Here is a 15,102-nt window from a genome sequence, read left to right on the forward strand (position 1 = left end):
GTGAACAAGGCCAGCTTGTCCATCACCTTGTTCATGCCTGGGGTCGGCTGGGATTTGGTATCAAGGGCTGCTCTTGTGTTTGCAAACCCCATTCGCCCTCTCCGATCCGTTTCCCACGATATTTGACCAAGTTACCCACGATGACGGGACCGATGATGGTATTAAGGAGGATAGCCCAAACTGCCGTGATGAAGCCATCTTGACTCACATAGCTTGTTTCATTATACCCAACTTCTATGATGAGAAGGCCGATCTCACCTCGTGCGACCATCGCCGAGCCAAGAAGTAGCCCAGCAAGCGATGCCGGACCGTATCCAGTTTCGTCGTTTTTGATTGTCGGTGAATCAAGGGCTGCACCAGAACGACCCTTTGACGAGCCCAGGAATTTCCAGCCAGGAATCCACAGCCCGACAACGAACTGCAAGGAGATATTAGAATCTATCCGATGCCTACTCAGATATTGGGGTTGAGGGTTTCGTACCTTCGCAAAAGCCATGAGCAATGTGAACACGATTCCTCTCCAAATTCGTTCTCCTGTCCAGAGTTCCACGAAAGGAATTGCAAATCCAATACTGGCAAAGAAGAGTGGCTCCATGAGATACTTTTGAGTATCCAAGAGGTACAATTCGAACGTGTGAATGAATTTCGGACTCTTGTCGGCATTCCGCTCACCTTCTTCCCGGCTCATCACGACAAAAGGACCATCGGGATGCTTGCTCGGCAAGTATGTGAGAAATGTGCCAGCAAGAAAAGCACCGAAGAGGACCGATGTGCCTGCATATGCGGCGATACTAATGAAGGCCGACAAGACCAAGACCATCAACAGGATGTTCGAAACGTGGTCGAACTTTGCAAACTTGTGCTCGATCCAGCGTCGAAAAATCGGTGCAAAGATCCATTTGGTGAATACTGGCGTGAGAATTGCCATGGCTGCAGAGGCTACGATTGGTCGACCGATGATCCAGCCAAGATTGACATGGCCAGCATCAGGGCCAGAAAGCTCCCTCAAGTCTCCAATGACACTATTGGTGTTGTGTGAGCACCAATTCCCACAGCGTAGAGGGGTAAACTCTTACCTAGACAGCACAAGGCCCACCACATCGTCGATCACAGCGGCGCTCACAAGAACCGAACCAACTCGGGTTTGGGAAAGGTCAATCGCGCTCGCAGCTGATGAAATGACGGAGAAAGTAGTGCCCAAGGAAGTCGCCGAGAGTGCAGCTCCAATGATGAACGTCTCAACTGCACCTTCAGGGTATTAGTCTCGGAGGGGTTTGAATGTAATATGTCAGATGAGCATACCGTATCCAAATCCCAAGTATAACAGCAGGTAAGAAAGACCGATTGGGAAGCAGACACCTGTTGCTGCAGCGAGGATGCTAAGAAGAAAGTTTTCCTTCAATAAATCCAGTCTCACTTGCAAGCCACCTGTTCATTTTTGGGATCAGTATCAATATGAGTCAAACATGCGGAGCTCCAATACCTTCAAAGATGATCAAGATCAAGCCAACATACCCAATGGCAAGGAAAGTCTGTTGCCATGAGTATTCCAAGATATTGGCCAAAGGTTTTCCATAAATAATCCCAACCGCAATTTGGCCAATAATACCGGCACGAATGATCTTAGTCGAAATCCATTCCGCTAATGATAGAAGGAAGAAGAATGATATGATAATCAAAATCTCGACAACTGCAGATCGTGGTTAGCGTTATCAGCACAAGCCATGTCTAACGGTAGATGGCGAATACTTACTACCAGGTTCGTGGTATGCCAGAAAACCCGCCATCACAAGACCTTCTAAGTAAGGCTTGTACAAGTGATTTGATAAGTGTATTTCGAGAAGAAAACAGGATTTTCACCCCGAAAACTCTTTAAAACAGTCGGTCTGGGCATTTTCTTGGGCTTCTTGGCTTTACGACTTCATCGACGGCACATCACGTGTTCCCACCATCGGTGACATCAGCACTTGGGCTGATAAAAATCTCTGGGTCTGGGGTAATTTTCTATAAACTCAACCATGGAAACCAGAGACAAGAGCTTCAAGTATAGACAGGCATATAATGTACGGAACTTGTCCGTTTGTTGATCAGTGGCTTATGCTTTCCGTTCAAGGGTAACTTCCAACGCCGGGATCTCCAAACTAATAGCCTTGCCCTCGGGATTCAGAGTGAAAATAAATTCGTCCAGTCCATGCCCAGCATACTGAAACTTGTCCAAATCTAGCCAGGAAACACAGGTGGGTGTCCCTGCATCTGCAAGCTCTGTCTTGTCCTGGAAAACGGCCCTGAACGCCCGCTTAGATTCAGACCCATGCTGCTGAACAAGCTGGTTCGGATATAGACGAATACTCAGATCTGTCGCATTAACGACACCGACGAGGTTTGCCAGAGTCTCACGAAAGTCGGTCCCGTTGCTGATGAAGCTTTCAATCAACAACCCCGGAAGTTCGTCGTACTTGACGGTGATAGAAGAATTCAAGTTAGAAGCCGCATATGCACCACCAAAGTTCTGGGCAGCTTGGTTAATGGACGTTTTGATTATACCCTCAAGGACGACTTGCATGTAGTCTGCGTGGACATTCAGATCTGCCGGGCTGACAGTATCAGCGGACAAAATAACATAGCCAATGTCGTAGTCCGGAACCAAGCCGACATAGGAGCTGTAAAGCCCCTCGTTGGTTCCTTCATTGCTGAGAATAGTATAAACATCAATCATAGAGGTTTGGGGGTATTCGCCGCCACTGTAGATTATCCAGGGTGCGCCAAGAGAGTTTTTGGGGTTGGAGGTGTGCGAAACAGGCTTGAGCCAGCGATGCGTTTGGCTCGATGAAAGAAGGGTTGAATTGAGAATTGCTTGGCCGGCTATTGCAAGGTCTTTGATGCTCGAGAACATAGATGTGGATCTTGATGGTACATAAGGTCAGATTTATCATAGATCAGGTCCAAGGATACGGGACTTACGCCTCAGAGCCTGGTGTTCGAGCCGACCATCCACTAGCTGTCTCATTAACCGGAATAACTCCCATGGTTGAGTTTTTGGGTGCGAATACAGTGGTTTCGTTCATTCGCAAAGGGTTGAGAAGACGTTCCTGGACGACCTTGGCAAAAGACGCTCCGGTGCGCCTTTCGATGATGTATCCGAGAAGCTGGAATGCCATGTTCGAATAACTTGGGGTCACCCCAGCAGCAACAACTGGCACTCTGGTCGCCAAATGTTGAATGAATTCTAAGGTAGTTAGACTCGAGAACCTGGGAATATTTCGGGATGCGGAATTTCATACCACTGGTACTGCATCGCGAGTGGTCAGCACAGCATGGTAGCTTGGCTTCATGATATGTCAGCAGCCCTGCCCTTTGATCATTGTCTGTAGAAGCAAGGTTGCTAGAGCAATCTGTATATGCAATCAGAGGTTGTCTTGCATTGTCAATTGCCTATTAGTTTCGCTTACAGTCTCGAGCAATCCCGCTCATATGGCTGGCGAGCTGGCCAACGGTAACATCCGACCATCGAACTAGATTAATGGGATCCTGATGTCCTTGTAAGGCACTGGCAAGTTCAGGCAGATAATTGACAACGGGGTCGTTGAAGATTTGATCTCCCTCAGCCAACAGAAGACTCCACAGAGTGAAGACTTCGGTAAGCCCTCCAATACGATAAATGCTGTCCTTGGTGACGTTTTGAGAGAGATGGTTTGCCTTCTTAAAAGCAGGGGATGTATGATGATACTCCCAGAAAAACGGTTTGTCCTCAGCGGTTCCCTTGTTAGCTGAGAACAGTGCGATACTGAAGGTAGTGTTTGGCGAGATATCTCCGTTGGGGCCAGTACCCGTCTGAACGAGCTGATCAAAATTGGCAGTGAGAATTTCAAGGGCTTTCCCAACTATCGTATCGTTGGTGTCTAGGGCGAAAGGAGGAAACCCAGGCCCCAGGAGTGGACATGGCGTGAATCCAGTGGACAGTGCCGAAGAGAACAGCAGGAAAAAGGAGACAGAACGAGCAAGTAGCGAGGCCATATTTTGGGTAAATATAATAAATATAATCAAACTTGTAGATATCCTTTCATTGTCGCATAATGATTTTAGTACACATACTTATAGTACTTCGGGTCGGAGTTATATTAGGCTTCCCAACATCTGTCGGCTCGGTGATATCAGTCGGCGATGTGAGATATATGCCTCTGATCAATAGGTCTCTGATCCCGGTAACACCGAGGCCCCTGATTTATTATGTAACGTCACTCGCTAATTCATCAAGTCCCGACTTGGTGAGTTGGCGCCCAAAGCCCTATAACCTCGATAACTTTGTAATTTCTCAATTACCGAAAGACTTTCTGCTTGGGAATCTGGAGTTAGGTGGATAGTCTTCTAATAGTAACCCGCCTATGAAGACTTACATCAGACGATCTTCGATATAGCCCTAGTTTGAAAAACAATCTTAGAATCACATATCTTTCAGCAGGGAGAGTACGCTGTCCAGGTTCCGCCTAGTGGCGCTTGCGTTTTCAGCAAAACTCACTAGAGAGACATTATCGATCAGTATCTGTAAGACAAGAGAGTGGACTAAGTGAATTGTACTCTCAAAAGTTCTATCCAAAACTATTTCGTGCATCTTTCCGCTCAAGAACAGAGTTGCAGGGCTTGTATTTGACTCTGTTTGTTGAGGGATTTGGTTTGGAACATAGAGGTGAGGATAACTCGATGATCCTAGCATAAAAAACAAACCCTTAGCGTCGGATATATCATGCCATAACACACGGACAACTTACCAAACCTGAACTGTCGCGAATCATGAAAAAAATGTAAGGTTACATCTATCTCCAGCACCACTTGCAGAAGTCGATGTCAAGGGGCTGGCAGCGCGGAGTGCATTACCAACCCCTGGATCAATCAAAGCATAAGTTTCTCCCGGATTGCCAATAATAACAGGCACCTGGTTGGTTATCGGATTCCCGTCACGTTGAGGGTAATGAAATCTGTTGTGATCTGATGAAAATATCGCGGCGCACGAGTGATGTTGGTGATGCGAAAGGACAAAAATGGCCGAGAATTACTGCGAAACATGGGGTCAGTTAATCAAAAACTGACAAGTCAATGAAGACAATAAGATGTGGAGGTTGCGACACGCATCTGTATGATAGGGGTCTACATATGCCACTATGTAGACAGACCGACCAGGCAATTACGATCGAGGAGGGTGGGTGCATCTTCGCCTGTGGGCCGCTGAACGATTTGTTGGCTTGAGTGGAATCAATCCTATCATCGGCACACAGTGGTGTCGTCGCTACGCCTGGCTTCTAGGCTGTCGAGTGGACTCGAGTGCACAACTCCATGCTTTACCGCCTATCACAGGTCTTGCAATCTTCGGTCCGTCTTGCGCTGTCGAGCCTGATGCAGATATCGCCGGGTATTGGCTGAATGGCGATGTCTTGCGAATTGGGACCATTGAGCTATCTACAAGCGCTCGAGTAGGCACCTGAGCCGTACTGCTTCCAGGAACTGTTGTCGAGCCTTTTGCAGAAGTGCCACCAGGTGTCTGCGTCGAAGAAACTGTCAAGGGTGGTGATATTGATTATGATGAAAAGTACACAACTCAGCGAGATGGCGCCTGGGAAATGCTGCGTTATACCTTGACGCTGCTCCTAGTCAAAGTCTTGCAGGCCATAGCTGCTATACCTGCAGTAGTGCTCTGCGCATATATCCTGTGGGACAGCAAAGCCTTGAAGGATTCGTTGGTCACCATATTGATACTAGCAATACCCGTCACTGTGATGAGTGTAACTTGCTATGCGGCTTTGCTAACAGGCTTGATTCGATTTGCGGCCAAGTATATGGTGCCTGGTATCTATTCCAGTCATGTTGTACATACATGGGCTGCTTGGTTGACTCACCGGCTCATGAGTGATGTCCGAAGCAGTCTCTTTGCCTTCTATGCCAGTCTTCTGACGCCAGTATGGCTTCGTGTGCTGGGCGCTCGTATTGGTCGAGGAGTCGAAGCATCAACTATAGTGGCACCGCCATCACTTTTCCATGCGGAAGACGGATCGTTTCTGGCAGATGATGTATCGCTGGCACCATTTGAGCTCAGAGGAGCTAAGCTTGTGCTGGGTGTCTCCTCAGTAGGCTAGCGAGCATTTGTCGGCAATTCGGGCATTGTCGGGCTTGACAACTCTACTCCCGATGACTCGTTGATCGGCGTCTTGGGTAGTGCGTCAGCTACGCCGAAAATAACTGCTGGCTCATCATGGCTCGGACGACCAGCCATACCAATTCTTCGTCGGATCGACGAGTTGCCTGACCCGAGGCTGGCATATGACCCTCCTCTGAGGCTCAAAATTGCGAGAGGCGCAATCGAGTCGATGCGGGTTATCCCGTTAGTAATATCAGCACTCTTGATAGAGTCAACCGTGGTTGCCATGATCACAGTGCTGGACCACTGGGGCTTGGCAATTGCGATCGTTACTGTAGGATTCATGCTTTCCGCAGCTGGAGTCGCGTCGTGCTTATTGGCAACAGCTGCCAAATGGATATTGACACCTAATGTTGCAGCGGACCGTCAGCACCCGCTATGGAGCTCTTTCGTATGGCGGAATGAGTTGGCCTTGACCTTTGTTGAATCTCTGGCACTGTCATAGTTGTTTCGCCTGGTATACGGGACCCCTCTGTTGAACATGTGGCTGCGAAAATGGGAGCCGAAATCGGCAGAGTTTGGTGCGAGACACATCGTTTCCCGGAGGCCGAGCTGGTCAGTCTACAATAATTGGTCCTCTGTCTCTGGTCATGCGAGGAGAGCAAGTTCCTGATCGCACGCGCTGGCTTGGAAACCCAATTGAGCCCTGGGATACTGCACGCACATGAAGAGAGTGCCGGAAAGGTTTTCGGGTCAGGGTCCTGCATCCTCCATCTTATTAATAATTGTACATTATAGAGTATCGATAGGGAATCAATGTAAACGAGTTGATTTCGGTCAACGTTAACGGAATTTTTTTCCAATGGTCTTTCCAATCATCTGTTTTAAGAGTCTTTCTAAAATTCTCTAGCTGTAGAAATCAAATCCAATTGCCCATAATCTGCTCCACCGAAGCCTCAAACAGATAGTCAGATGAAAAGTCAACCTGCATCAAGAGATCCTCTGGGACTAGACTGTCCAAATCTAAAGGGTCACCCTCGAGAATGTTGGAGGCGTCGACAGATACATGCATTCCTATGTTAGGAATTGACGAGCCATCTTTGCCAATATCTCTGGAAGGATTATCGCGAGGGCCACCTAGCAATCCTTTTATTTGCACAACTCGTCTCGTGAAGTCGAAAAAGGTGTCACGGTCCCCATTTGAGTCCACGTGGGGAGTCGACAACGTGCCTATCCGTTGCTGCAGCTGGTTTAACATGGAAAGGAAGGCAGCTGCTTGGTTTGGATTGGACAATTTGGCAGTATGCCGATAGAGAATGACCATGGAGAAAGCCATTTGTACCCATTGTGTATTTGTGAAGCCCAGTTCCGTGCCAACTGGAAGCTCGAGGTACGAATTGAGTACGTACTCAGAAGCACTCATCGCTGCACACAACATCTCGTTCCAATCAAGCTGGTAAGCCACTGGTTGGGATTCAGACCAAGGGCTAACCGCAGCGAGGGCGAGCTGGTATAAAGACAAGGCGGTTGTGTGAAATTGAATCGCAAAGAATGCTTTTTAAGAACAGTTAGCAAGAATAGATTGCGACCGGTCATCGATCACACTCACGGGCATCGTAGATGTTGAATGGTAGTCGGTTTTGAAATGCATCCAAATCTGATCTGACACTTGTCACGTAGAGTTCCAATCCTGAACCGGGTCTCATGAGCTCCTGTTTGTGATTTCCGAACAGCCGGTCTATTTTTTCCGCGATGTGTTGCAACTGGACTAGAGCGGCCATGTATAGATCATGGGGATACTCCTTTCCATCTTGAAGCGACCGACAGCAATCTTCAAGGTAAGGTATATAAGAAAAGGCAGATTGCTTCTGAAGAAGAACAGAGATTCTAGCATAGAACAAATCAGTTACGGGCGCCTCCGTAATAGAAATCGAAGAAAAAAAAACTTACGCTGATGATAGGTAGTAACAGCCAATGACAGCTCTCTTCTCGTCACTTCCCCATGATGGTCGTTCAAGGGTCTGTTCATCTGCCACATTTTGCGATTCAAAGTGCAACTTAGTCTTCCACGTCTTTGTTTGTGGCGGCCGATCTAATCGCAAGTCTATAATGAGACTAACAGCCAATTGGAGAAATTGAGTATATCGGTGTGGCTTTGTATGATAATGGGACCTGGAAAAGCAATAATTAGACGCGTGGGGGCCCCACAGATCACAGATGCAATATGAAGCGCAAGTGGCATATGCATACCAAGCCAGGAACACCAGTAGCCCTTGCAGCAAGTCGAACGACACTTCTCCGTTGAGAATTATTCGAGAGGCAACAGCTCTTTTAACCTCGGCGCCCAATGACCGTTGCAATGGCATATTGTCGTATGATGCTGAGGACATAATGGCTAAGAAAAGAAATGGCTTGTCCTGTCGTAAGTGGACTGCAGAGACTTGAGGAGAGATGACCACGAAAGGGAAATGTGGAGTTAGGATCGACTTGAATAACTCGAGATATTTTTCGGCTATCTCCAGGCTCAAAATACCTCGGTCGATGATATCTTTGTCGCCATCATCGCTTTCCGTCACAGAGGTACTCCGCATTCTAGACACTGCCTCTGAAGGCGCTTGTAACGACTGGTCTGAGGTATTTTGGTCCGTCATCAACTTCTTAACCTTGGACTCGAGAGCTTCAATCTTTCTATCCATGTGTTAAACATAGGTCGCCCAGTGGTCAAATGTGCTGCTCACCGATCCTTCTGGAAGCCGTTGAAACGACGGCCCGTTTGCCTATAGAGACATTCTCTACCTAGGCGCAGACATCTACAGTTACATAAGTCACCTCTGGCTGTTCTACATTTCCCTCATCGGATGCCTATCTTACCTCTTGCACACATGTGGATTCTCAGAAGTTCGAATACATCGGACCTTAGAATTAGCGCAACTCTGACAGGTTCTGGACACGGGAGGCATGGCGTTTCCTGTACACAAGTGGCGATAAACTGGGTCTGCAGAGTCGGCAAAAATACGAGCTCACATCACCTTTTGAAAGGCAAGACAAGGCAGACAATTACAACTCGCCCTGTTCGACAGCTCCCTGGAGTCATCAGATGAGGCTGTGCATCTTTAGGTTTTTAGCCAAGGACGCTGACTAAAATGCCAAGCCCAGTGATTTCAAAGTACAGTAGGTTCAGAATCTCACGAATCCAAAACGAGAGGCGCATCATATTTGTTTTGAAGAAAAGTAAATATGTATGAATTCATGTGCACATGGCGTGGGATATCAAGTCCTTAGCATCGTATCATTTAGGCTATTTCCAGTCGTTAGATGACAGCAAGAAAAAGTCGTTAGCGCAGTATGTCGATCATGGCGTGTCTTCGATCGGAGACCCATCCTCTCTCCAAGAGGGCTTGAAACTGCACTTCAAGACAATTCACATCCTTTTTGATTAAGCGACAAGTTAGAGTGGGATGTCTTTTCCATCGCGTATAAAACCAGACTCCAGGCTCCTGCTGAGACTCAGACCAGCCACAATGGAGAGGAAGGTTTTGTCTCCTGAGGGGCGCACTTTGCTCGTGTTAGTTGGGGTCTGGATACATACAAAATTCAGCAAGGCCAGCTGTGATCACGAAGACACATTTCGTAGCTTGCTACAGTAGTTCACTGTCATAGTGGAACAATGTGAAACTCGTCGCCCCAGTTTCATAGTCAAGCTTTGGATAAGCTTAGATCAGCCCACAACGTTGAGCTATTCATCACGGACCTCGCTCGGGATTCGAGAGTCTTGGCTGAACGGAAGGATGTCCGTCGGCTCCGTAGACACGAGGATTCTCACTATTCCAGATTCGTCGCTGAGGGTATAGGAACCCTAGCCGGCCAGACAGAGTGGTTTCATTGGATGGAATACGAGGCCTTCCAGGATCCAGCCTCTATCATGATCAACGATTCTAGATCATGAACGACCTGGTGATTTTGATTAGGATGGACTGGCTAACATGTTAGTTCCTCAGGTAGGGCCATGAAAACTGGAAAGTGGACGATCCGAGGAGAAGAGGAGGGACATTAGAGTGGGGCCCTGATTATTGTGTGTATCATTCATCTTCCATATCGATTGTTGAATAATTGACAATTGGCTTTGATTGGCGGCTGAAAGAATTGCAGTATGAGTGGAATGGAAGGTACCTACAGGAAGAAGATGCTGTGTGGTCATGTGGTGAGATTTCGTTATTTCCTTCTTTCACTTCCAACTTCCACTCGCTTCGACTTCCCGCAAACCATCAACCTACCGTTTTTCTCCCCCAAAGGGAGTCTCTGATGGCGAAGGGTTCATGCCCCACTGGATGCAATTTCCATAAGGTTATTGGTCTATCTCCACTCGCCAAGCAGGAACCGCCGGGGTATCCAGGCTGATCATTGGACAATCAGTGGCACTACCCCTGACGCTAAGCGACTAGTGTCCTAAACTAGCGGCTTCATGTGGCTGCCCGCTAGTGGAGTGTGCTCAGGGGCAGCTGGGCAACTCGTTCATGCTGTGCTTGTGGTGATGGTCACTGTGCTTTTGGTGCTTTGGTCCTCTGGACCCTCCCCAGAAGGGCCCCCCAAAATCAGCCCCCGAGGCATCGCGGAGAGTTCCTGAATGGGTCAAGTCGGCTCCATCAAGTTTGTCCCTAGGGCCAGTCAGGGTCTCTGCCTATCCACCAAACCCTGAACAGGGCTGCTTCTCTCTGACTCCAGCCTCGATTGAGTTAGTTTCGTCACTCGTTGCTGGCCCAGTCACCCAGCACCGTGGTCGGGGCCTTTTTGGCCCTTTTTCCCTGAAGGTTTGCCAGTCTACACTAGCGGGCTCAGCGCGCCCTGGTCCCTTTTCTGGCTGGTCTGCCCATCTCATCCTGGCTTCCTTTCTTTCCTTTGACCTCATTCTCTGCGAGCTTCTGTGTCCCTTACCCTCGGCCTTGGGCCATCTTCCATTCATTCACTCGTTTGATATCACCTACATTCGTTTAGTCGGTCATTCATTCTTGCGCCTCGATTTTCGCGATACAAAACCCCCCCAAAATCCCATATCTCGACACGATGAAGTTCGAGATTACTCCCGCCCACGCGGCCGCGCTTGTCGCCCTCATCGCCAGTGTTGAAGCTGCTCACCACGGCCACACCCGCCACCATGGACACGCCCACGAAGCCCGCACTTTCCCGGAGAACAACACGCTTGAGAAGAAGAGCGGCCAGTGCCAGTTCCCTAGCGATGCTGGTCTGGTTGCTGTCACTCCCAATGAGCAGAACGCGGGTTGGGCCATGAGCCCTAACCAGCCCTGCAAGCCTGGCAACTACTGTCCCTATGCCTGCCCTCCTGGTCAGGTCTCCATGCAATGGGATCCCGAGGCTACCTCTTACAGCTACCCCATGTCGATGGTAAGTTTGTACTACTGGATCTACCTGTCATATGCAAGGGGGAAACGAGTGGGACATTTACTGACAGCCCTATAGAACGGTGGTCTCTACTGTGACGAGAGCGGCAACATCAAGAAGCCTTTCCCTAGCAAGCCCTACTGCCAGGATGGTTCTGGTGCCGTGCAGGCCGTGAACAAGGCCGGCAAGGCTGTCGCGTTCTGCCAGACTGTCCTGCCTGGAAACGAGGCCATGCTGATCCCGACTCTGGTCGAGGAACTATCCACTCTTGCTGTCCCCGGCACGTCCTACTGGTGTGAGACCGCTGCTCAGTACTACGTCAACGCTCCCGGTGTTGCTGTTGAGGAGGCTTGCATCTGGGGTACTAGCGCCAACCCCGTTGGTAACTGGTCCCCTTTCACTGCCGGCGCCAACACCGTTTCCAATGGCGACACCTACCTCAAGATCGGCTGGAACCCTATCTACCTGGAGCCCGCTACTCCTTTCCGTGATGTGAAGCCCGAGTTCGGTATTGAGATTCTGTGCGAGGGCGGCGGCTGCAATGGTCTCCCCTGCCGTATTGACCCTTCCACCATGGGTGTCAATGAGATGCACGCTCCTGATGTCTTCACTGGTGCTGGTGGTGCCACTGGCTGTGTTGTCACTGTCCCCTCGGGTGCCAAGGCCAACATCGTTGTTTTCGACATTTCCGGTGGCTCTTCCAGTGATTCCAAGTCGTCCTCTTCCAGCTCGTCTAGCAAGAGCAGCACTACCAGCACTGCCGCTCCTACCACTACCTCGTCTACGGAGGCCCCGAGCTCCACTTCCTCTTCCGCCTCTTCCACTACCTCTGCTGCCTCCTCTTCGTCCAACTCTGGCAGCTCCACCTCGAGTGGCGCTTCTTCCTCGGACGCTGATTCTTCCAACACTCGTCTGCCCAAGTCAAGCCCCACCAACAGCTACACCTACCGCCCTCATGTGTTCACTGGTTCCGCCGAGATCTCATCGGCTTCGTCGACTACTGGCTCCCCCGCCGGAGCCGGAGCCGCTGCCGCCGCCAGCACCACTGCCTCCCACAATGGTGCCGCCAGTGCCACTTTCTCGATCATGAGTGTGGCCCTCGGTGCTATTGCTGCCCTGGCCTTGAACTTCTAAGTCAATCGGGGATGGGCGAATGTCCGTCCTCGCAAATGTACAGATGACTTGCGAGGGCACCCATTCACCACAAACCATCCTCCATGGATCTTCACAACTGCAGACATGCATCTTTTCGATTTCTCTGCACCTAATTTTTTCACTTCTAATACCCCCCATATTTCTACGATTCTACCGCGCTCCCGATGGGACGCGCACTTTTAACTCATGACGACTTTTCCACGTTGCCATTTTTTCAAGCTTTCACGACATTATTACACCCACCATATATCCCTTATGGCTCCTCAGCCCTGTTTTCTCTTCCTGTTAGTATCAGCTTTCTGGATATCCATTATTTTTACTTGTATTTTTTTCTGCTGTGCATTGGGTCTTGTTTGGGTCTACGTTCGATGACCGGTGATGTTTTTGAGCCGAGCGAGTTCGGGTGGGGTCATGGGTTGGACATAAGAAATTATTGGTTTTGCGAATTCATTCTTACCTATTTACAATTTCCCCCCTGATGCATGTCTTGCTAGTTTGGGCTGATGCCAGACGGGATGTGTGTAAGTAGATTCATGTACGCTGCCCCTTTTTGTGCATAAATTATACGGCACTAGAAAAGGTCATACCCTGTTTGGCCGCTGATAATAATTCAATAATATATTTTGCCACATAATCCTGCCATGAAGATGTATGGAGTAGAAGGTGTGTAGTTTTCGAAAACGAGTACCTCAATGTAAGCATTCTCGAGTCGACAAGTCCCAGATTTGAAGATCCCTCAGGATTCCCCAGCAAGACCCTCAGCCTTCTCAATCTCTTCTCTACCCAAGCACCACTTATCCTGTAGTTCGGTATCCAGGCTCATCGCATACACATCCTTGGGCCACCATTCACCCCAACTAGTGAGGAAGATCTGCTCCGGATCCGCAGGGATATCATTGCGAGTAAAAGCCTCGAGAAGGCTTCGAGCACCTGTTAAAGATGTGAGAAGATAATCTTAGAAGATTTGCTCAAACACGACGTTGGAATAACGCTCTTACCTTCTGGGACCGTCTTGGCATCGGGCATATTCATGCTCAATCCCATGTCTGTGGCGAGGTTGGTGTCAGGGACGAGGCCGGGAGAAACGGCTACGATGGTGCATTCTGGTAGATTACGACGCCAGTAGTGAGCGCCCAGTAACTGAACGAACTTGGAGCCGCAGTATACTAGTCTTTTGCCGGCGCCGGAGTTGGCCTTCAGGTCCATATCCAGCGTTTCTTGGTTGAATAGTTAATTGACGGCTTGTAAGTGTTGTGAATCTGGGAAACCCACTAGGATCCTGTTCACGCACATTCCGGATCGCGCCGGAAGAAACGAAGACAATACGTGTTTGAGAAGCAATCAAAGTCTCACGAATCAGGTGGACCAAATAATGCTGGGCTGGTCGATCCTTAGCCATTTACTAAATCCTCTTCACTGTGCAGACGGTTAACTTACCAAGATGATTAACAACATACCCATCACACCATTGCGATCCATTCGGGCCCGGCCCATTAGCATCATCAAGTGTACCAGCAGCCAGGAACAAATAATCGATCTTGTTCCGACCAAGCTGGGCCAGAGCCTTCTGAACAAATACCTGCACACTCCGCAAACTCTTCAGGTCAAGTGGTAGAATGTGAACAGAGTGCTTGGTAGAATCGAAACCGAGCGCGTCGTACGCAGCCTGGGTTCTCTTCGTGTCTCGGGCACCGAGTATGAAATTGTAAGGCTCGGGTTTTTCGAGTAGTTGCTTGACGGATTCGAAGCCCTATTGATTATAGTATGTTAGGCATTTCAGGGGATAATGACACCATCGTTTGCCAATCGGGAGAAGGTTGAAATGGGGTTGGCGTCTTACCAGGCCGGAGGATGCACCTGTCGCGATGACGGTCTTTGTGCCGGTGGACATCTTGGCTTTTGAACAAGGTGAAAGATATAGACAATATTATGCAAAATTTACACTGTTCTGATAGAACAGATAAATGTTCTTGTGCTGACTTTTGCGTACACCGCTGCCCCTCCCCTCGGCTTACAAAGCGATAGTGTGGGGGATAAAACCAGAGTAACTAAGTTGACGTCATGGAAGAAATAGCAACTTGATATCTCGCTTTAAGTTATTTTGAAATTTCAATGGTGACTTTTTGACTAAACTCACTAGAGTGAGCAAATTTTAAACTCTGCTTTCCAATGCGATGGCGGGTTAGCAACATATTGCTTTCTTGTCGAAGCTTTCATTGCCCCTCCTCTTATCTTCAGCCTCCTGCATATCATGTCTCAGTTGAACCTCCTTTTACCAGTACTTTTCTGTCTTAAATAGGAACCCCTCCTCTGTATCTTGGACTGATAATTCATTCAGTTGATCAGTTGCACTCTTGTAAATCCGAATGGTCCGGAATTTCCTCAGTCATTATCAGTTGACTTAAGTCCAATATAGCATGTAT

General features: G+C 48.8%; 5 protein-coding genes across 5 annotated transcripts; 1 reads left to right on the top strand and 4 right to left on the bottom strand.

The window, feature by feature from the left end:
• Window positions 1-31: 31 nt before the first annotated feature.
• Window positions 32-1,787, bottom strand: N7473_010045 (cation:proton antiporter; the record flags this gene model as incomplete). Its single annotated transcript, XM_057155984.1, has 6 exons — window positions 32-418; window positions 482-1,022; window positions 1,077-1,248; window positions 1,303-1,428; window positions 1,484-1,690; window positions 1,754-1,787. 6 exons carry the CDS (start codon window positions 1,785-1,787, stop codon window positions 32-34), a joined length of 1,467 nt encoding a protein of 488 aa, XP_057004639.1.
• Window positions 1,788-2,095: 308 nt separating this feature from the next.
• N7473_010046 (serine hydrolase domain-containing protein) lies at window positions 2,096-4,014 on the bottom strand (the record flags this gene model as incomplete). The annotated part of the gene is made up of 4 exons (XM_057155985.1): window positions 2,096-2,903; window positions 2,962-3,226; window positions 3,282-3,392; window positions 3,450-4,014. 4 exons carry the CDS (start codon window positions 4,012-4,014, stop codon window positions 2,096-2,098), a joined length of 1,749 nt encoding a protein of 582 aa, XP_057004640.1.
• Window positions 4,015-7,046: 3,032 nt separating this feature from the next.
• On the bottom strand, window positions 7,047-9,087 carry N7473_010047 (Zn(II)2Cys6 transcription factor; the record flags this gene model as incomplete). Its single annotated transcript, XM_057155986.1, has 6 exons — window positions 7,047-7,681; window positions 7,737-8,014; window positions 8,078-8,299; window positions 8,378-8,815; window positions 8,866-8,937; window positions 8,999-9,087. 6 exons carry the CDS (start codon window positions 9,085-9,087, stop codon window positions 7,047-7,049), a joined length of 1,734 nt encoding a protein of 577 aa, XP_057004641.1.
• Window positions 9,088-11,188: 2,101 nt separating this feature from the next.
• N7473_010048 (SUN domain-containing protein) lies at window positions 11,189-12,658 on the top strand (the record flags this gene model as incomplete). The annotated part of the gene is made up of 2 exons (XM_057155987.1): window positions 11,189-11,527; window positions 11,603-12,658. 2 exons carry the CDS (start codon window positions 11,189-11,191, stop codon window positions 12,656-12,658), a joined length of 1,395 nt encoding a protein of 464 aa, XP_057004642.1.
• A 757-nt stretch (window positions 12,659-13,415) lies between these two features.
• On the bottom strand, window positions 13,416-14,570 carry N7473_010049 (uncharacterized protein; the record flags this gene model as incomplete). Its single annotated transcript, XM_057155988.1, has 5 exons — window positions 13,416-13,609; window positions 13,678-13,896; window positions 13,952-14,059; window positions 14,117-14,429; window positions 14,520-14,570. 5 exons carry the CDS (start codon window positions 14,568-14,570, stop codon window positions 13,416-13,418), a joined length of 885 nt encoding a protein of 294 aa, XP_057004643.1.
• Window positions 14,571-15,102: the final 532 nt, after the last annotated feature.

The sequence above is a fragment of the Penicillium subrubescens genome, assembly GCF_028828155.1.
Source record: "Penicillium subrubescens strain IBT 31985 chromosome Unknown utg000007l_segment0_segment0, whole genome shotgun sequence".
Lineage (NCBI taxonomy): Eukaryota > Fungi > Ascomycota > Eurotiomycetes > Eurotiales > Aspergillaceae > Penicillium > Penicillium subrubescens.